Genomic DNA, 21,238 nt, shown 5'->3' with positions numbered 1-21,238 from the left:
CCATGTGGCCCAGAGCACATCCCTCCTGACTCTCAGGCTGTCTAGAAATAAGATGGCTCCAATTTTCCCCTTGGATTACAAATGTGGGTTGCTAAATTCACATCTGGATCTTCTCTACTCAGTAGCTTCTTGGACCTGGTAACCCTATTGGCCATCTCCAGAGCCCATGTCCACCATCGATGAAATCTGCATTGAGTAAACGTGTCCTATTATGCTAGTGTCAATCACGGGAAGTTTGGTGGAGAGGCAGTCAAAGACTTCAAAATAGTCATCTCTGGACGAGAGAACATACTCGAGCCTTTTTGTTTTTGTTTTGTTTTAGGGGAGGAGGGTGGGAATTTTACCATTGATTTTAGGAATTAATGAGTCCAAGTAAGTGAGACTTTAAGGTAGTGGGAAAAAAGCGTATCCCTAAGCACGTTCATTGTAATGTGACATGGTATCACTGAGGCGCAGCCCATTTTGTAGTCAGGGAGAGCTCTGCTGGCCTGAGAGGAGAAGCTAGACCTTTGGTCAAGCATTCTGTTGGAAGGCATTTACAAAAGGGGTTTTCTGAGAAGAATGGCGAAGAAAAACTAGCAGAAGCAGAAATAGTCCGGCTCCTTGCCCTGCCCACTCCCAACCCCCCTTCCATGGACCTCTAGCTTTACCTCTCACAACCTTGCCCACCTGAAGCACGTGGGAGGGGTGCCCCTTTCCACTCTACAAAATGGCTTCATCGTCAACAGAACGGGGAACATCCCAATACTGCTTGTTTCACTTCTCTGACTCACTGGGCCCGAATGCTATTCCATGATACTTCTGGAGGGTCTCTTGGCTCTTCCGCTGAAGGTGATGGTTGATTGGGAGCTGGGCTCAGGTGTATTTTCTGGGTGGCCCAGCCATGGAGGCTGTAGAAATTGGCAGGCCCAGGGCAGGCTGACTGTATCTGGCGCCGGAGGTTCCCCATCACCGAGATGAGCCTGCCTTCCTCAGGCTTTGGCTGGCCGCCCGATGATATTTTTGTGAAGGATGAGGGAGGGCCAGTGTTCATAAGATGAAGTTGGCGGCTTCCAATCAGCTTCAGTCTCCGCCCAGTTGGGCCTTTCCTCCTGTGTTAGTAATCAAGCCAATACCCCATAGCCTTTGGGAATGGATCAGAAGGAACAGTAGGCTTTTTATACAAGATTTGCAGCATTACTTCCCCAAAGTAGGAATGGGGTGGAGTCTGTGGAATGCCTATAGATATGCAGTGGTACTTCTCCTTGTCCTCGAGCCTTCCCTAATGAGTGTAGAGCATTCTGGGAAGCAAAGGAACTGTTTCTAAGGACCAGAAGGAGGCCCCAGAAATGGGAAGCTCCCGAGAGAGGCTCCCAAGATGGGAGAGGGCAAGAACACTTCAAGACCCTTCCAGTGTCTGGGTAGCCAAGTCCCAGGCAATGTGTGTGGTCCTACTGTTCAGGGAGCTCCATCAGTGACACTGATTTCTGGGATGGCACACACATGCCAGAAGGGCCCTTCATTTAAGTCAGTCATATACGTCTTCCCCGGATGCATGCGTAACAACTGGAGGTTTTGTGGACCGAATCCTAATTTAAATGCGAAGGAATTAATTGTGCCTTTAGCCTTTTGTAAAAGGGATCCTGCCTCCACCCCTGTTGGTGCTATAGGGCTCATGATAGGGACTCAGCCTGTGATTTCAGCCATCCCAGGGGACTCCCAAGGGAGGAAATGTCCTCTACCAGTACAAGTTGGCAGGCTTAGACTTGGCTGGACCACTCGTGTCTGACTCACATGGAAAGGGGGGCTACCGAACTATAGGAAAAGATTAATGTGGGCCACAGTGGACTTCGTTTGAAAGTGTTATGTGATCTGGATTTTATTGTCTTTTGGTTTTGTTAAATATTTGCCAATTACATCCGAAGCTGGTTTGGGGTGCCACGTGTTGGATACCTAGGGCCCAGGGTCAGCTGTATAGGTCAGAGGCAGACCAATACACTCGGGGCTTCTTGGCTCTGGGGCTGGTGTTGGAGGCGTGGACTTCAGCCCAACTGCTTTTCCTAGGCTCTGTTGGGCTCCTTCCTGAAGTGAGGAGCTGAAACGGGCTTCTCCAAGGCAAGTCCGGTAGCATTGAAGGTCTATTGGGTCTCACGGGGTCAGGAGGGCTCTGAGGACAGGCCCAGTGCCAGTGCAGGCCTTCTGTCCACAACTCAGCCTAGTTAAGGTCAGAGAGGGCCTAGGAGCAGCTGGTCTGCATGGAATTCAATCTTCAGCCAGGGTTGCTCTCTAAGCCCTCCTACTGAAACACAAAGGGGCAGCAATCTGTCTTAATGAAGGGAATGCCTATGCTGACAAAATCAGAGATCCTGAAAACATTTCTGGCCTTTGTTTCCCGGACAGTGATGCCCACCTGGAAGGTAATAGGGCAGGAGAAGGAAAAAGGCTCATGTGATAGTTAGGAATAGAAAACATACGGATGTTTATTGAACTGTTGTAAAGATCTATTCGGTGCCTGGCACTATGTGGGACATGATAGATTCTTCAGATCCTCACTAGGCACTTGTCATGTGTATGACCCAATGAATAGGGGGCCATCTTTAGGATCAGGAAGACCGATTTCCCGTCTCTTAGGCAGGTCTCCAAGTCACTTCTCAGATGGCCCCAAACATCTCTCTAAGACTTGAAGTTACAGGCTGACACTTAATTTGTATCAGTGGAGGGAGTTCCTAGACCTGGGAGTACCCTGCATGGGTAAAATATGACATAAAAACTCAAACCCCCAAGCCTCCCCCCCCCAAAAAAAAAAGTTAGATAAAACAAAATTCCCCGACTGTGTTGAGCCGTTAGCCATTGGCTGTGGAATTAGCCCGATTCCACCCAGTTCCTCATCAACTCAGCATAATCATCTCTCTCCGGCAGTTCCTTTGTTGAAATATTGCTGACCTCCCATATCGAAATGGACAACATCGAGTTAAAAATGTAAATTGTTCATTTTGCATAAACTCCGAGAGAGACTCCCCATGGGAACGGAAGCATTTGTCAATGTCCTTGTTGGTTAGTTTCCTCTAAGCATCGTCCGCGGGAAAGATGTCAGCCTGGAAGTTCCATGTAGATGTGTGTGTACGAGTGTGGCTAATGTGTGCGTCTGTGTGATTAATAACATTGGAGAACGCTTCAAAAGCCAGGAGATTTGAAAAGAGATGACTGCGTCTCTCCCTCTTCTCCACACCCTTTCCGTACATCCCCGGATCCAGTGCCGGCGACAGAGATCAGGGGGTGATACCTCGTCTTCATTGATGAGCAAATGGGGTTCCTTTCAGAGCTGTTTGCGTTTGGCCAAAGCTGATTCTTTTATCGAGGGTTTTAATAATGAGCTGGATTATTTACTGCTCTGTGACTGATAGAAGCAAATAAAATACAAAACAGATTGCAAAGGGAATTAAGAGGATATGAAACCTCTGGGGCCAGAGGGCATTAATTTTTTAAAAATTAATAATTGGAGAATTACTCTACATAGCCCATTTTGAGAGTGCAATGCCAATATGCTATATTTAGAGACGCTTGCATCCTTTTCACCGTTTGGAGCTGGCAAACCCAAGGTTCAGAGATCGTGAGCCATACATATCCAATCTAGAGTGAAACTTGTCCATTCACCTTACTTGGCATTAACTCCAGTCAGGGAATGATGTTAGGCCCTGTAAGAGCAGATCTCCACACCTAGCCATAATCTAGTGGTGAGGGAGGGGTGTTTTGATGCATGTGGAGCAAGTACAATAAAGCTGGAAACCAGGAGGATGGAGTATTTTTGATGGGTACATTATTGCAAGGGGAGATGCTGCAATATGGTTTTCAGGGAGAAATACAAGGCAGTTCAAAATAAAATCCCCGTGAAGAGCACCGCTCTGAGTTTGGGTGGTAGTTGGAAGACTAAGAGTGATTTCGACTGGTTTCTCCGTGGCAAGTGGAGGTTCCTGGAGGCTAGAGAGCTGTCGTTGCTGCAAAATAGAGGCTCCTTAAAGGCAGGGACCATTCGCCATTTTGTCCTTGTATCTAGAGTACTTGGTACAGGTCTGAGCATGTAGGAGGTGCTTCATAAATGTTTCATGAATTAAATGGGATTCTGCTAGAAACTGGAAACCGGGAAGCTTGCCGCCCCTACTCCATGATGTCAACCCTAGGCTACTGCGCCTTTACCAGACCTTGTTTGACCTGTTGTTTTGTTTGTCTCTGTCGGGAGGGAGAGATGGTCAGGGCAGTGGGAGGGGCCTGGGCAGGATTTGTCCAGGGCGGTAAGCATGACCCTATCCTTGTCCAGGGAAGGGCCTGACCCTAAGAAATCCCTTTCTCAGTAGAGCTCCTTGTTCTCCATTCTCACAAAGGACCTTAACATCAGAAGAGTGATGTGGTACTCAGCTCAGGGTCTGGGACCAGAGGATCAGCATCTGAATTCTGGTTCTGTCACCGGTCACATGACCTTGAACAAGAGCCTTTCCTTCCATGGGCCTGATTTTTCAAAACCCAAACCCTACAAAGTCCAGCTCCAAATCTCAATTCTAGAATCTAGAATCTAGAATCTAGAGCTGTTCCTGCCTTTCTCCCAAATTTGGCCAGGGGCTACAGAAGCCTTGTCCCAAAGCCCTCCCCTAGGTTTTGTCCCAGCCTGAGAGCTGTTAACTCTCGGTCATTCTCAAGGAAAGAGTAAGATTTGTCAACTGAGTGTTGTCCATGGAAGATGGAAAATGAATAGCCATATAAGGGAGTGTTTGATCCTTTCCAGTTTCCCATTCATTATTCATATTTATTATTCATCAATTCCAGCACAAACGTTAGGCTTGCACCCCAGTGACATATCTGCATTTTAGTTTAAGTCGATTTCTAGCTGATTTTGCAAACAAGGGCCAAAGGGGTGGGGGGCCGCCTCTCTTGCTCCCTTGTCTCTCTCGCCACCGTCTTCCTATTCACACCCAGTCTCTCTCTTTCGCACCGTTATCATCCCTTATATCTTTCTCTCCCCCCATCTCTCTCCCTCTCTCTTTTTCTTAATGTTTCAGGAAAAAGATTTCTAACGTGGAAAAGTGATATTTGAATAGATTCCCTCAAGGCAATCAATTTACTTTTAATTTGTCTGGAACTAAGCTTTTCTTTGTTGCGAGGGGGAAAGATGGAAACCGCTGTAAAATTTATTAGCTTCCAGGAAGATATTTGAAATGACTTTTTTTTAATGATCATGCTGTTCGCTGTACCCAGAAGCCGGGTCGGCGTGGCGATGACAGTATTCCAGATGTCTGTCGAAGAGACCCTGAAACTCCAGGGTATTGCTACACTTCCGAGGGAGGATGCTCAACGGGGATGGAAAATACAAGCCAGGAAGCTACAAGAGACTGGCTCCCGAGAGCTTGGCGCCCCTACTCCCAATATTTGTCTCTCCCCCACCTTCAGTGGTCCCGACCCAATCAATGATGTGCAGACCTTCACTGTCCTACCTTCCTTGTTGGGGATCGATATATAAAGATGCTGCGTTGTCCTGGGGTTCGAGAAGTGCCTGGAGTCTTGAGAATGCTGTTGCTTTTGAGCTCCTCATCCATCCTTCTTCCCCATTCCCAGCCAGGCGCACAGTCATCTTGGCAGTCTTCAGCCAGAGAATGGAGGCTCTCCAGTTCTCTTCGCCGAGTTGTTGTCGGCTGCAGCCTCTTCTGTTTCAGACTGCAAGATCCCAAGGACTTAAAGAACACGCAGGAATTCGTAATGAGTGGAGCATGAACCACTAGGGCTTTTGATTTTCTCAAGCCTTTCATTGAACAATATCCCTAAGATTTCCGCCCGGCTGTTTGTTGTGCCCCGTTGTTTCCTCCATCTTACTCTTTGTGCCTGCTTCATTCTTGTCCCCCATAGCTTTGGAGTCAGTGGTGTGAGTCAAGAGTCCAAGTGCCGGCACTTCCGTTTTCTGTGTGACCTTGGGCCTCAGTCTCCTCATCTGCAAAGTGAGAATGTTGAATCTGGTGGCTCTTCCACTCTAGACTTATGCTCCCTTAAGTCTCATCAAAGTTCTCAGTTGAAGAAGTAGAGTTCTGTCCAGCCAGTACTCTTGTCTGATCAGTTCTTTTGTGCTACTGTCTTCACCTTTTAGCGTCACACAGACCCGACCGAAGCGACTGAGTCCAGCGAGGGCCGTAAAGAGAATTATAACAGCGATCAAGCTTCTCCCTCACTCTGCTCAGCTCGGCAGGGTCCTTAGGCCGGGTCTCCTCGGGCGGTATTCATTGGGCTTGCCGAAGGGCTTTCCATTTCCCTCGTAGGGTTTTCTCAAATGGGTTCTGAGCATCAAAATGAAGTCGAGCAATTTGTCAGCTTATTTTTCTCTGCCTTTGGAGCCCGATTGATGAAAGGCTGGAGGCCAGTCAATCTCCCTTTATCTCTGTCACTGTCAGCACCCTTTCTTTCCCAGTCTCAATTTTCACAGCAGTGCTCAGCTTCATTTCCCTGCTCCCCTTGCAACAGCACCAATGGCTCCTACTAGGAAACATCTCCAAATCTGTTCTTTTCTGAATTGTATTAAATCGAGCCCTATCCCCGCCCCCCCAACGCAGAAATGGAAATTCCCGACACTCTTATGATTGCCTAAATTGCAGCCAGAATTGTTAAGCTGCACGGGCCGTGCCGTCACCTAGCACAAATATGAAATCGGGAAGCCCTTCCGCCTTCCCGGGCTTGAACTCGCTCACTTTGCCCAGCTCAGCACTAAAGAGTCCACTGAAGAGAATTCAATTGCTTTGGATTCTGAAAGAACCATCCTTTTCATCTATTTTCAAGTTATACTAGAGGAAATGGATTTTGGTTCACAGCCTGTGAATGACAGGGATGGTTGGAGAAGGGAGGGGATGCAGCTCCTCATTTCCCCCCCAGGGTCCAGCCAATCATCAGGCCTCCATGGGATGTGGCAAGGCTGGCATCCGGGAACCTCTCTTTCATCTCCCGGCTACCGAACTCGGCCATAGCAAAGCCGAAAGCGGTCCACTATTGTGAAGGGCTTGCCTGATCCCAGAGAAGTCCCAGAATCCCAGGCTCTTCCTTCTAGGCTGGAAATATTGAATCCCTGATCCACAGACCAAAACTGAACTTTCTTGCGGCCCATTCTTTGGAGTTTTGCCAGATGACTGAAGGAAATTCAGTGGGCTAATTTAGATTCATTTTGATGATAGCTCCCCGAGCTCTTCCCTGCAGATCAGATTTTTATAGAATGCGGGTCTTCGTTGAGTTAACCCAAATTAGTGAGCGTCCAGTTGCGTTTCTCGGTTTTGTGTCTTGACAAGAAGGCCTTTCTTTTCCCATCAGACTCGGCCCCATGGATGGTCCGCTACTGAACTTTACTGTTCATTTAGCCAGCTCAGGCCCCAGTCTTAACTGTGCCACTTGAAGGAGCCGGGTGTCATGAAGGGCCTTTGATACATAGCAGATCGGAGAAGGGGAGAAGAAAGGACAAAAAACCGGAGGGTAAAGGAAACGGGGGAAGGGAGAGAAGGATGCAAGTGTGTCGCCTACACGGGACTTCTTCCTGTGTGGAGCTTCATGCACACTCCAGATGCTACTTCCCATGATGCACTACAAATGCTCGACTTGGTACCACCAAGTTCCTAAGTCTCCCAAAGCACCCGAGCAAGAGGATTTTACTAGGATTTTACCTCCAGCACTGGACAGATGGACTGGGCCTTTTCTTGGCACAAATTCTTGTCCTTTCCAAAGGAAGTGAGACCCTCTTCCAACTTCAGAGAGGGCCCAAGCTATCAGTGACTCCTCCTCCTGACTCCATAGTGCACTGGAGTGCTCAGGGCAGTCACAGGAGCATAGCCTCTCAGACTGGGAAAGGACTTCAGAAAGCAACTCCGTGGCCCTCCACTTCAGTCCGTGCTTCCCTCCTTTCCCTCCAGAGTTCCCTCTACAAGCCCCCAAGAGGTGGTCCAGGCTCTCTCAGCTCAAAGACCTCTAGGGAGGAGAAGCCCATTACCTCCCAAGGCCACCCAGCTCTTGTGGTTAGGAAGTTTGCCCTGACTTCTGGCCTCTATTTCCTTCTTTGTCCTTTGCCACCCCCTCCCACCTCCAGGAGTCCCACTTCAATCCCCGGGGTCGGTCAGAACCAGGCTGATCCTCTTGAAGGCAATATTGTGGCAAGAGACAAAATGTGGAGGGCACAGTCCCAGCGGTGTAGCCGGTTGCTTGCTGCTCTCTGCACTCTGTCTTTGCCAACAAGCGTGCCATGGCTTCGCTTCCTTGCCCGGGCTCCTTTCCTTCTCAAGAGCTATTTTGAGCCCTTAAATGTGCTCCCTGGTTAATCAGAGAGTTGTTCATTTGCTTGGCATTCCACATTTGAGTGGGGAAAGAGTTCTACTCTGTGTATCCACAGGTCCTTGCACTAAGGCTAGACACACCAGCTTGGTACTAATGGGGTCCCAGTGATTGGAAGGAGAATTGGATGAGAATTTAAAGGAGCTATTATTGCTAACGAGGCAATAAGAAGCCCGATTGTTGCAGGGCTACAAGCTTTGTCCAGGCCCTCTACAGTTCATCACTCTGGGACAAAGCCCTGATTGATGTACCCTAGTTATATCCCTGCCTGAGGTCACATAGCCAACTAGTAGAACCTGGACCTAGAATTCAGAAGTCTTAACCTCCTAAAGAGAACAGTGCCCTTTCCTCACCGTCTGCTCTTAAGAGATCGTTCCAGAGCATGTGCTAGATTGAGGAGCATTGGAAATGTGTTTTTCAAAAATCATTCAAATCCATAGTATCTGGAACTAGTTCCTTTTGGCATGGATCCCCTTCCTGATGGTTAGGCAATGTGGTTTAGGGGTGGCTATGAGATTCAGAAGAGCCAAGTTCAAGTCCAGCCTTTGATTTAAACTACTTGGGTGCCTATGGAGAAAACTCTTAACCTCAGTGCCCCAGGCAACTCCCTGAGACTAGGTTATAGATGACTGGCCAACCAGCAGCAGTAAAAAAGGGTTTCCATACTGGGAGTTCACTGTGGAGATGAAAACACAGGTCCAAGCAGAATGACAATAATCACAGCAGCAAAAACCATTCCCGATGGTCTGTGAGGACCGGCAACATTTGCTCGTGGCCTCTGGACTGTTGGCCAAGATTTGATCTGTCTAGCCTATCTTTTGGGTATTTTTGGTGGTAGTTCCAGGGACATTGTTAATACTGCGGGATAGTCAATTGATTAACATACGTCAGCATGGTACAATAGAAGGGGGTCCTGGAGGAGAAACCAGAAGACCCCACAGCTGCCATTTCGCTTCCATTTTGGCCAAGGCTTAGCTGGAGAGGATGAAGCTAAATCTGTGAGATGGCTGTGGCTGTGGACCAGGATGCTCTTTCCATATATGTGTGTTCACTCTTTTTCAAGGGACCGTCCCCTCGATTGGAAATGCATTCGAGTGGATTGGTCTGAGTTGAGTTGGATTAGACATTAACCGTTCTTTTCTGATGAGCTGATTTCTACTGAAGCAGTCACTGTTACTTTGACTGTTTTTGCATAGAGGAGCGTCTCTGAGCTCTGTGATCTTAATAGGCTGAGACTTTGTTTTAAGGTAAAGACCCCCTAGATTATCGAACATACCCATCGTGGCTGGACGGTGATATGGAACTGACAAACTGGCTCGGCTCTGAGAAGCTTGCGTAAAACCTGGGGGGGGGGGGAGTTCCCAGTGTTGCTCTCTGCCCGGTTCCAGCGCGGGGCGAGGCTGCCCGAAGTGTGCTGTACAGTCGGCTTGTCCATCTTGCTAGGAGACAGGCAGCCTCCAACCCTAAGGAGGAAAGGAATTACTGTACAAAGGTTGGCCATTATCGGCATAGAACAACACTCCCGGTGCCTTTTGCCTTGAATTGCTTCCTGATCTATTAGGTCTCAGCCACTACCGATTCTTTCGCCTTCTCAGTCCCTCCAAAGACCGATAACTTTATTTAAGACTTCTAAATGGTTTGCTGGAAGGTCCGTGCTATCTCCTCTGCCAACAAGTTGCCACTGACTTCTTCTTAGTGGCTGGGTGATGCACATTGCAGCTCTTTGTAAGAATATTCAGATCCGCTCTTTGGCTTCAAGGTTTGGGGTCAGCCCCCCTGCCCCATCATGCACGTGCTATGTTTAATGATGAACAACCAAGAGTAATGAAAGATTCTGTGGTGCCTCCCTGTTGCCCCAAGATCAAATATACATTCACCAAGCTTGGCATTTAGTGCCATTTATAATCTGGCCCTGACTCCTCTCTCTAGCTTTACTTTCCATTAGTCTATCTACACCTCCCCCACCCCCACTTCCTATTTTCTATTTGGTTCAGCATCTCAGCAGGAGACACGGAATCTCGGCTTAGCTGCCCCTTAATAGCCATGGCCTTGGGCCCTCTCCGGGTCGCATTTTGCTCTAGTGATTAATGAGGAAGTCGGACTAGATGGTCTCAGTGGTGGTCTCTGTTTTTTCCCATGCTGCCACTGGCCACATCTTCAAATAGCCCCTGAAGCTGGTCAGAAGTAAGGGGACAGACAGGAGGACGTGTGGATGGGTCACCGGCAATGGCTTTCTATGAGGGCAGTCGATTAAGTGAAATGTATGGGAAGCATTCCGCAAACCCCGTAGGGTCAGATAAACATCCCCTGTTATTATCGGTTCTTGTTTCAGTGTCGCCGACTTGCTAGCAGGTGAGCTATGGCTAGTAGAGTAGGCCCAAGAAGCATGGTTTTTTTGGGGGGGTGGGTGCACCAGTTGTCTCCGCTATCCAATTTGTAAGAAAAAGATGATGACTGATGAATTCTGGTCAGTTCAGCTGGCCCACGAGGACCTATCTGTGTGTTTGGGCCCGATTCCAAGTGCTCTCACCTTGTTGCCCTCATGAATGGGGGGAGGGAGGAGAAAGCTAGGAGTGATGCGGGCTAAGGTCTAGAGCCTTTCCTTGAAGGAGAGTCTCAATGTGAGTAGCAATTACTTCCTACCAAGACAAGTGAAGTAAAAAAAAAAAAAGTGTCGTTAAAGTTGAGCTCATGGGGCCCATCTGGAAACAGTTGTTGAGGGATCGGGTGCTGGCTTTAGAAGGAGGAAGACCTGGAATCAAATAGCACCTCTGATGCTAGTTGGGAAGCCATGGGCTGCCTGCTCTCTTTTAGTAGCCTCGTCTCCTCGCCTTTAGAATGCTCATAATGGGCTCATGGACTCATTTTAAGGCTCCTGGAACATGCTGTCTAGGATACACTGCAAACTTGACATTGCCATAGAAATGTCGGTTGTCTTTCTTCACTCCCCTTTGGGTTGGAACCGCCACATGGCCTGAGTAGGTCTGAAGCAAATTAAGTTTACATGGCACATGGACAGAGTGAGAGGCTCTCTCTCAGACCAGGTGGGCAAGCATATGGTCCCTTCCATCCCCAGGGCCTAGATCAGATCAAAGCAGACTAGATTGGGCCACTGCTCCTTTCTAGACTCTCCACTCTAGCCTTGTTGCTCAAAAGAGAACTCTTTCCCCTTCCACCCCTAACAGCAGCATCTCTTCCCTTCCTCCTTCACCCCTTCTACCTCTGATCTCCAACTCTCCTTACCTGAGCGGGAGCCGCCAGGGGTCTTAGCAAGCCGCTGATTTTCCAGATGAGGCCCCGCAGGTAACAACCAGAATGCCTGTTTCTAGAAGTCTTTCAAGTGGATCCCCCAGACATCATAAGGCTCCTTTGATCTTTGCCCCAAGCCTGGGGGCCAGCTGCTCTTCCCTGCATTTTATAGAGGAGGAGGCTGAGACTCATGCTAGTGGAGGGACTTGCCCAAGCCTACCCTATGGGGTTACAGAAGGACACCTGGGAGAGACCTTCCGTTCAATTTGGAAACCATTATTTAGCACCTGCTGCAGGTAATTTATATCTAGCAGAGGATGTGAAGACAAAAAAAAAAGCCAACTGAGTCCTGCCTTTGAGAAATTTATTGAAATCACCTCATGTAAGACCCTTATTTCACAGATGAGGAAACTGAGGCTCAGAAAGGTTATGCTCAATGTCATGCTGGCTGCAGTGGCAGGGCTGCCATTTGAACCCAAATCCTAGGATCCTAGATTTTGAGTTAGAAGGGACTTTGCCTATGTGGTGTGTGGTGCAGTGTCGGGCACTGGGGAGGCAGACAAATGCAACAGCCCTTGCCTGAGCTTTGGGAGCTTCTGTCCTCCTGGCAGTCTCCAGGATGGGAAGCTGGAGTCCAGAGTCTCAGAGGCCTTTATTCTGGGGCAGTGGGCCCAAGAGATGTGCGGGCTGAGGATCGGCTGTCAATTTGCCACTTGCCAATTTGAGGCAGCAAGAGGGCCCTGGAAGCAGCGTGGCGTTTTCCACCCAGGTGCATCATCAGTGCTAATTTTGCTGTCACCGGTACGTCTATCCTCCTGATCCCATAGGGATTTGTTTCCCAGCTGGCTGGGGTTTAGGAGGCACTCGGGTGGGAGATGTCATTGCCTTTTTCTCCAGGCGGCAGAAAGAGGCTTCTCCCCATAATGGGGCTGCCAAGAAGCCCGATGAGGACAAATAAACCCCCTCGGCCCCCGAGAGCCAACTTACCTGGCCCCGTTCAGCCTGGCTGAGCTTACTTAGGTTTCAGCCGGTATTGCTCTGTGGGCCGTGCTGCAAATGGGCATCTTCTTCCTGGGATAGAGTGAGCCCTAAGGCCTTTCCTCCTAATGGCTGAACTCAGCCAGAGCTTCTGGAGGTCCATGGTCCTCACCCCCAATCATCTGGACCCACAGTCTCCCATCTCAAACAAGGCAGGGTCAAAAAAAAATGTCCAGGGCAATTTCCTGCTTTGCTTATGCATTGAACTTCCTTGCAAAAGAAACGAGACGAGGGGGATTGCCACCTAGAAGACATGACTTCTGGGGAGCTCATTCATAGGGTTGGCTGTTGTGCATGGGAGCTCCCGGCCATGGTTAGCCAAGTTCCCAGAAATCTTGCCCGTTTCCCCGGTTGCTTTTCCCAGAGAGGGCAATGGGGTCGGGGACCCAGGAAGCATCGTTTGGGGCCCAGTTTGTGGGTGATTTTGGTTCGAGTAAGTCTCGTGTGCACGTGTGTGCATGTGTATATGTGCATCTATTTTACCTTTCTACCCCTGTCCCCCATACAAGATTTTCTATAAATGTTAAGCTGCTCATATTTTTGGTGCATTGTGGGATGTGATGAGAATTTTTATTAGCTGAGCCTCATGCTAGAATGTGGTAGAAATACAAACGTAGCCAGAAAGCCGAGGTGCTAAACACCCTGTGGAAAATGAATTGGAATGTGGGTGAGCGGAAGGGAGCCCTGAAGCTGGGCTCTGCTTAGGTCCAGCCTTCTGAGGGCCCCCAAGCAGCTTTAGCCCTCGATGACCTTGCTCTGGAAAGGCCTTCCTGACTAACAAAGGCTGAGTCTCGGGCAACAACCCCTTTCTGCCAGAGATTCCAAGTACTCTATGTTCTGCTGCTGCTTGTGAGAAACAGCTTGAGTCAAACCACGCCGAGGAATAGGGGGAAGGACGTGAAGTCTGATTTAAAGGGTAAAGGGCAAAGGGCAAAGGGCAAACCTCAGCCCTGTGAAGTCGATATTGGGGAGAGGGAGAGAAGGGACGGGGAGCTGCTTTCATGGGCCAGCTCAGAGTCGGGGAAGCTAAGGTCAAGCTGAGCAGAAGGCAGAGATCCGTCCTTCTGCCCTCAGCCGGGGAGAGTCACCTTTGGAAATAGCCTGCTGCTACTGGGGACCCTCAAATAGAATGTCGGGGGTGGGGATGGCTCAGAGTGGGAAAAGAGGAGTGAAGAGGGCTTGAAAAACCCATCATACAGAAAACCTGGTTGGACATGTCCTGCCTAGATTGGTGGGGATTTCCCCCCCGCCTCTGTTGACGAAGTTTTCAATATGCTGCCTTTGAGCAGGCTGCTTGATAACAAAAATGCTGACTTGCAGCACTGCGGCACTCGGACAAAGCTTTATTTTTTTTTCATATATTTCTCATCATAACTTGTTTCCCTCTAGGTTTTGGTTCTGTCAGCAGTGGGAACGGTGGCACAAATAAAAAGGTTGGGGCGGGAGGACTCGCGTATGACCTGTTGGCAATCCCTTGCCTACCACTGGGCCCAAACTCAATGGCAGCCCGACAGATAGTTTGGGATTGGCTCTGAATGTGGGGCCTGTGAAACTGGACTGTGGGCCGTCACGGGTGGCTGCTGAGAAAGATGGATATAGAACTGACCTTTTCCTTTTTGTGTTTAAACAGATCAAAACGAAGGCTTTCATTGCAGGGAAGAATGCCGCATCCTCGGTCACTCTGACAGGTGCTGGATGCCTCGGAACCCCCTTCCCACTCGGGCCAAGTCCCCGGATCGCGGAAGAAACATCATCACCCTGTCAATCGAAGCCACCGCTGCCGATGTCGAGGTCTACGAAGACTGCACGACCAAGAGGACTTTCGCGACCTTTGGCAAGGATGGGGGCGACCACGCCGAGGAGCGTTCGGCCCAGAAAGGCAAGAGGGCGGCGGACCTGGCCATCTGCAGCCCCAAGGTCACCAGCGCCATCCGTGAGGCGGGCAATGGTTGCGAAGCCATCAGCCCAGTCACTTCGCCTCTCCATCTGAAGAGTTCTCTGCCCGCCAAGCCGACGATGGTCACCTACAGCGCCATCATACACTGCCCGGCTACCCACACCGTGGAGCCGTTCCCCAACAACGGGCCTTCTCGTCCCACCGAAGCGGAGCCACGTGGAGCCGACAGCGAGAAAGTGGTGCGTGAGGTCAACCCTCTACTGCAGGAGAGTCCGGAGAAAGAGTCTCCAGGAGCGAAGAGGCTGAAGGATATCGTGCTGTAGGCTGGGCACGTGCGGAGGAGGAGCGACCGTGGCGGCGGATACGCAGAACAACCACGGTCACGTATGTGCAGATCAACCAGCTCGACAGCTTTTTTGTGGCTCACCAATGCCTGTATTTCAAAGCTTTCCCTAAGTGTATTGTTTGTTTGTGAATGGTACTGTCATAATGTGACAATCCCTCTTGTTTCAACGGGAGACGGAGGTGTTCATTTGGAGCAAATTAACTTTGGGTTCGGGGGGCCTTGGGGTGGGACAAAAGAAAGAAATTGAGTTGTAAGAAGTATTATGTCTTAAGTATTTTGAATTTCTATATTTTTATATAGTAAAGTTATAATGTAAATGATTATTGTCCGTGGAGCCGAAACCAGCCCAAACTGCACCTGGGCCACCTGGGCCAAATCTGATTCGGGGGAGGGAAAGATACAGAGCACAATCTGAAGGTGGAAGGAAGGCGTCTCGGAAGAGGGCCGCCACAGCGATGGATTGGGGGCAGCTGCCATCCCTGTCTCTTGAAAACTGTGGCGGAGAGGAAAAGGGGACATGAGGAGGAAGCACACCCTCATGTGAGTAGCGGGGACCGAAGGCTCATGCGCTCTCTTCTGGTTATGGCTCAGATTATTTGTAAAGATTAAAAAATGAAAACAAAAACTAAAAACAACAAAAAAAATCATAAAAACAACAAAAAAACCAACAAAAAACAAACACTGCTATCTGGACACTTAATCAACACATCAATGTCTCGTTTGGCAGACAGCGACTGGCTGTTTCCTAGGCACTGTACTACCAGGAATTCAACACCTTCAAGTTGAATCCCTACAAAGACTCTTGGAAAACTCACGCACCTGCCGATGTTGCTAGTTTCCCATGGACACCTGCCCACAAAGAAGACTCCGTTTGTCGTCACTTGACTACTACTGTCCTCTGATTCAGTATTTCTGATTATTCCATCGGTGGTGATGGCGACGGGCTTTCAAAGTTGTGTCTCACAAACGAGACACAGCTCCCTGAACTGGCAGCCACACCGCTAGTTACCGCACCCAGAGATGGAAAACTTGGGGGAAACGGCACATTGCTGAGCCCACGTGACGAATGATGGCTCATCATTCGCAAAGTCTTTTTCGTAGAGCGATGATAGCTCCTTGGAGAGAAGCCTTTTCAGATAGTCGGCTGCCTAATTTGTGGGTGTCAGAAATACTCCGCTGAAAGTTTGATGAGATCCGTTTTTTCTAATTCTCAGGCACTGAGCAGGAAAAGTTGTTCCCTGAACTCCTTGGTTCCCCACTTTCACTATTCCCTGTCTCCAATCATCTAAAACGCAAAATGATTGAATCTATTTAGAGAGAGAAATTAGCATGTCTTCAGACCTACACTTCCTGATTCAGTGTTCCCCAATCATGATTGGAATTAGTTTGCATAGCTCATCACGGGGCCTGAAATTTCAAATCTTATTTCTCTGTACCCTGGGCTTCCAAATAGGGATAGAGTAAGTAATAAGAAAGCATAACATTTAGGCTAACCTGGGGAAAACATAGCAACATCACTAATCAAATTTATGTGCCTTCCATATGGAGAAAATTGAAAGGTAGTCTTTTTGGAATGAGCACATTTCGGGGTGATTAAAGATTTGAATGAACACACTAAAATGAAAACCCATTAAATTGATTTAGCTTAAAAAAACAAGCATAGGCTAGATTTTATAACCTAAGACTTTCTTTCCTTTCTTTTTTTCCCCCCTTTTAACCAAACTGACCGTTAGTTCCTATTTTCTAAAATTGCTTCCTCCATTTTTTCTATTAATTTGCTTAATTCTCAGCTCATTCATCGTGTTTCCTAGCCAAAGGAGCATGTGTGTGTGTATGCGTGTGTGAGCGTGTGTGTGTTTAACCCAAGTGTTCATTATTTAAAACACAACAAAAGAAACCAGATCTCATCTTCTCTCTGCCTTGAACTTCTAAGGATAAGACTTATTTCTCCACACCCAAGTGTTTGGATTCCGCTTCTCATTAGTGTCAATGACCAAAATTCCCAAGAAGTGCCCGCTAAGAAGGTTCGCGGGGTCAGGGCACGAGCATTCAAATGAGATGGTTCTTTTTCCTTTTTGAGGTTAAGGTAGATCAGTCAACTGGATTCCGCCATTTCCATGGGGTTTTTCATCCAAGTTTCTGCCTTTGTTCATCACTAAGAATGTTTTCTCTATCTGGTAGTGGTAGGGGGATAGGGGGGTGGAGGGAGGGGAGGGATAAAGAGTTTCCGGAAGGAATCTCTAGTGAAACTGCTGAATACTACTACCTCATGCAAATTATTAGCATCGCCTCAAATTTTCCTCTGAAACTGACACAATTTGAGATCAATTACCATGTCATCTCCATGTTTCTGTTCTCACTGGATTTCATTCTCTGCTGATCCCATGTTCTTTTCCTTTAGGTTTTTCCCCCCCACTGGCAGTGCACTGCCATTGAAATCCTGGATAGTTTATTTTCTTTAGCAATTGACCATTCTGTTAGAGTAATAGAAGAAAGAGACCTCCCCCTCCCCTCCCCCTTTTCAGTCACTAGTGCTGCCTGTAAAATGTAGATTGTGTTCCACCATCTATTCTGATATTAGGTTGTTAGCTACCACCAGAGGGTCTCTTTGAAGTCAGATCTGACAGTCTTTACACAGCTGTAGCTCCCACCATGCTCAGTGGGCACCAGGGAGGTGCAGAGGTTACAGAAAAAGGGAACGCTAAATGTGACTTTCTGTGGTTGCTAAGCCATAGAGACCGCTGGCTGCCATGTCTCTTACCAGCAGAGTTGAAAATGGTCGGAGCAGCCATGACAGGATTTTTCCCCCTTTTTCTTCTCCCCTCCCCCTCTGGCTCCCTTTTTGTGTCTTAGAAATCCAGTTTCGCTTTAGAGGCCCGGCCTCTCTCCTTACCTAGATGCCTTTGTTTCTATTCAATCATATGGATCTCTCGGTGGACAATCAGAGAAGTTGTGGCTTCAGAGCCCTCAACTGAGCATACGCACGGCATAAAAATAGCCTTTTTCTCAACTGCCCCCTCCCCCGTGACCCCTCCTAGGACACCTCGACTATCTAGGAAGGCTTTGGGAATCAGGTAAAGCCAGGCTGTGATAGCTAACCAGGCGTGTGTAAGGAATCCCCATTTCGCTGAGCGGTGGGGTGACTGTCATGTTTTTTCGTCCTCGCTCCTTCACATGCCCGATGAGAGGATACGAAGATCAGAGGGCCAAATATCCCCAAACCTCCCTTCCCTTTTACCCACGACACACCCTCATCCCTGAACCACGCCACATACCTTAACTCGAGGGAAGGCTTTTAGCTCCCAAAGCACCAGGAGCCCCTGTTCCATTTCATCCGATGGCCCACTGGGAGAGGTGTGGGAGCTCAAGAGCTGTGCCGCTCCCTTACCAACAGCCTTGGGTATCTCCCTCGGCTGGAAGCTCCTCCGTGCGATACGGAGGGGTTTAGTTTTAGTTTAGTTGATTGATGTTTTTTTTTCCCGGCTCTGGGAAGATAATATACGGGGACTAAGGAGTAGAAAACCATGCAACATGGATTTGCTTACTTTCTTTCCCCTATAATGAGTAAGGTCTGAACCTGGTCAGATGACGCTTCCCTCATCCCTGCCACCCCGCCAAAAGACAATGGGTGGCATGACCGCCAACCTTCTTGCTGTCTAGATGATGGGCACAAGGAACCCATAGTTCATCTTGAAGGAACAAACCTACTGACTAGAGCTATCGACAAGAGAGGTGTCGATTCATGAATTCCATAGGCGACAACACACTGGCTTCCGGTCAAAATAATGCTTGAGGAAACATAGCGTGAGACGTAACAATGGGGCCACCCAGCAGTGTTTCCCCTTGAGACATCGCCAAGGGTATCTCTCAATAGCCTTCTTTCAGCATGGGATCTCGAGGAGTTCCGTTTCTTTTTTTTCCCCATTTAGCTCTATGATCATTCAGAAGCTAAATTAAGGTAGTCTTGAGCGGAAATCCGGAAAAAAAACAAACACAAGGCGATTTGGGGCAAGGCTCAGAGACATGGGATAGCTGGGCCTTTGGGGATCTTGAAAGATTTAATGTATATTATAGCTCTAATTGTAAGTGTAATTTCAATTTAGCTTTATGAGATTCATTTTGGTGGTGACTTTTTTCCCAAAGCATTTCTTTCTGGCAAATCTGGTCCACTCCGCTATTTATCCAGGGCAGCAAGGCCCTCACTCTGCATAGCTAGCTTTGAAAACTGGCATAAACAAGCTTCAGAAGTCCATTGTATACAATCCTAGTGTTTGCCTACTTGGTGAAGTTCCATTTAGGAAGTCATTTCATGAGTCAAATTGTATTCTTACACGGAAGTCTACTGCAACACTGTTTTGGGGGGTTTTTCTTCTCAAGTATATACAAGATGATATACAAAGGGGGGATGTGTGGGTGGGGCTGGGACTGGGTGGCTTTATATTCATTATTAAATCCATGAGAACATAACGCATTGTCCTAATGGAGTCATTGCAGTGAATCCCTGTTTATTGTGAGACTGGAGATGACCCGTGGGTCACTTGTTGTACAACTGTCGATTACTTTTTAAAGTCGAAAACAAGTTGCTTTCGTGAAGAACATGTTGTCTGATCAATGTTGGAAAAAAAAAATTTAAAAAGCTCTTGTTAAAAAAATTAAATAAAAAAAAATCACATGCAAAATATCTGCTCGGAGTGAAAATGTGTTGTCTGTCACGGGGAAAGCGTCACCGATTCGACACGTTGATTCAAAAACAACAGTCCCCAGAATGATCCTTCGACTAACCTGACGGTTGCCGCCACCCTTGGTCACAAATCAGCAACGATGACAAATCCCTACTGCCCTCGAGGCCCTGGCTACATGGATCTTTCCACTGACATCAGCTAGCGTCCGGCTGAGATATGGTGGCATAGTCTAGAACGAACCAGAGTAGGGCTAGCCTAAGCTCAATGGTTAGGTTCCAACAACCAATAACCCCTCGTTCCATTTGGTTTTCCATTGAGCCTCCTTTAGTGAAAGGAATGAGCCCAGAAAAGCGATTACCATCAAACCAGGGTGGAATTGTGAGATGGGGGGAGGGCACATCTCCTCATCTAACAGCCTCTCTGGGGGATTATCTGAAGACTAAATCATGCCGTGCACTGACCTGGGTGTCGTGTACATTTTCTTCATGATTGAGGCCTTGTAAATGAAAATGAATTCTGTTTTATGACAATGATAAAAAAAGCAGCTTTATGAAATGATTACAGTTATAGTGTTACTTGTGACATTGTCCCTTTTTATCAGACAGTTTTCCTCTTAAATGTGATTTTCTTAAGTCCGAGCACTTGGTGCACCTTAGTATCAAGACGATTATTGGGAAGAAGTCATCGTTTGCTAAAATGAAACTTGAATGTGAGATTTGGGGGGAGGTGTTGATTGGGAAAGGCTCTGGCTGGAGTTTGGGCTGGGAGCTGGCTTCCAGGAAGAGGGTCAGAATTGGGGGCAGGGGGTGAGCAGAGCTTTGTTCCAGGATACTGACAGTCCTTTCCTTTCAGAGGGAATAGCTGGTACAACTAAGCAAGAATAATTTAAGACAGGAAGCCACAGTTCCCCTTCTTCACCGCTACACTGCTTCCTGCTATCTTCTCCACGAGTTCTCCGCCTCCCCACTCACAAGGCGGTGTCATCAGGTCCTTACCAGATATCCTACCTGAAATGTCCCAGGTACCCAAACTGCTCATTATGGCCCTGCTGCGAGTTTTTCTTCTCGAAGTGTAGCAAGCACCAAAAGCTAAGTCGGTCATACATCTCCTACCCACAATTTCTTTTCTTGCCACGCTTTTTTTTACATCATAGTCATTTGCAGATGACTCTCTCTCAATACACGGTGAGCAAAATACAACCCCTCCCCACTCCTACATCACCATGCTCCCAACACCACCAAGGGGTGAGGTACATTTCAAAAGGGATGTGACCTGAAGCTGGTACAGGATTCACCTCATTAGCTCCCTGTCCGGTGCAGAGGCCCAAAAAGTTTCCAAAAGACTTCCCTCTTCCCCTTTCCCTCCTTCACGGTCTGCAGCTCAGGAAGGGGAGAATACAGCTCGCCTTCCTTTGGCAGGCTGGGGGCTCGTTGGAAGGAAAGGGCTTTTTCAGATAGCCACCCATCTCTCCTGGGCCTATAACTGTTTCCTTAGAAGGAGGCCTATTTAAGTCCAGTTTGGACGCCTTTGGACCGGAAAGTAACGGTATAGGAGAGGCTCTGGCTCTGTACGCAAGGTTGCCACTGCCACCAGAGCCGTAGAGGCCTTTTCCCAGGCATCATTTCCTCGGGGTCTGAGGAAACTGAAGACCAATGGGAAGTGTGTCTCCTAGGGCCTTCCTCCGGCCTGCAGCCAAATGGGTCTCCT

At 48.2% G+C, this 21,238-nt stretch overlaps 1 protein-coding gene across 6 annotated transcripts in view; it reads left to right on the top strand.

Annotated features, from left to right (window-relative positions):
- PCDH19 (protocadherin 19) overlaps nt 1-19,530 on the top strand; it is a 120,317-nt gene extending 100,787 nt beyond the window's left edge. For all 6 annotated transcript variants that reach the window (XM_051968151.1, XM_051968150.1, XM_051968148.1 and 3 more), the window contains one exon: nt 14,237-19,530. In XM_051968151.1, the coding sequence (XP_051824111.1) occupies nt 14,237-14,826 (590 nt within the window). In that variant the 3' untranslated portion in view covers nt 14,827-19,530. The remainder of the gene's footprint in view (nt 1-14,236) is intronic.
- The last annotated feature ends 1,708 nt before the right edge of the window (nt 19,531-21,238 follow it).

This window comes from Antechinus flavipes, chromosome X (assembly GCF_016432865.1).
Source record: "Antechinus flavipes isolate AdamAnt ecotype Samford, QLD, Australia chromosome X, AdamAnt_v2, whole genome shotgun sequence".
Taxonomy (NCBI): domain Eukaryota; kingdom Metazoa; phylum Chordata; class Mammalia; order Dasyuromorphia; family Dasyuridae; genus Antechinus; species Antechinus flavipes.
This window is presented reverse-complemented; position numbering and strand designations above follow the sequence as displayed.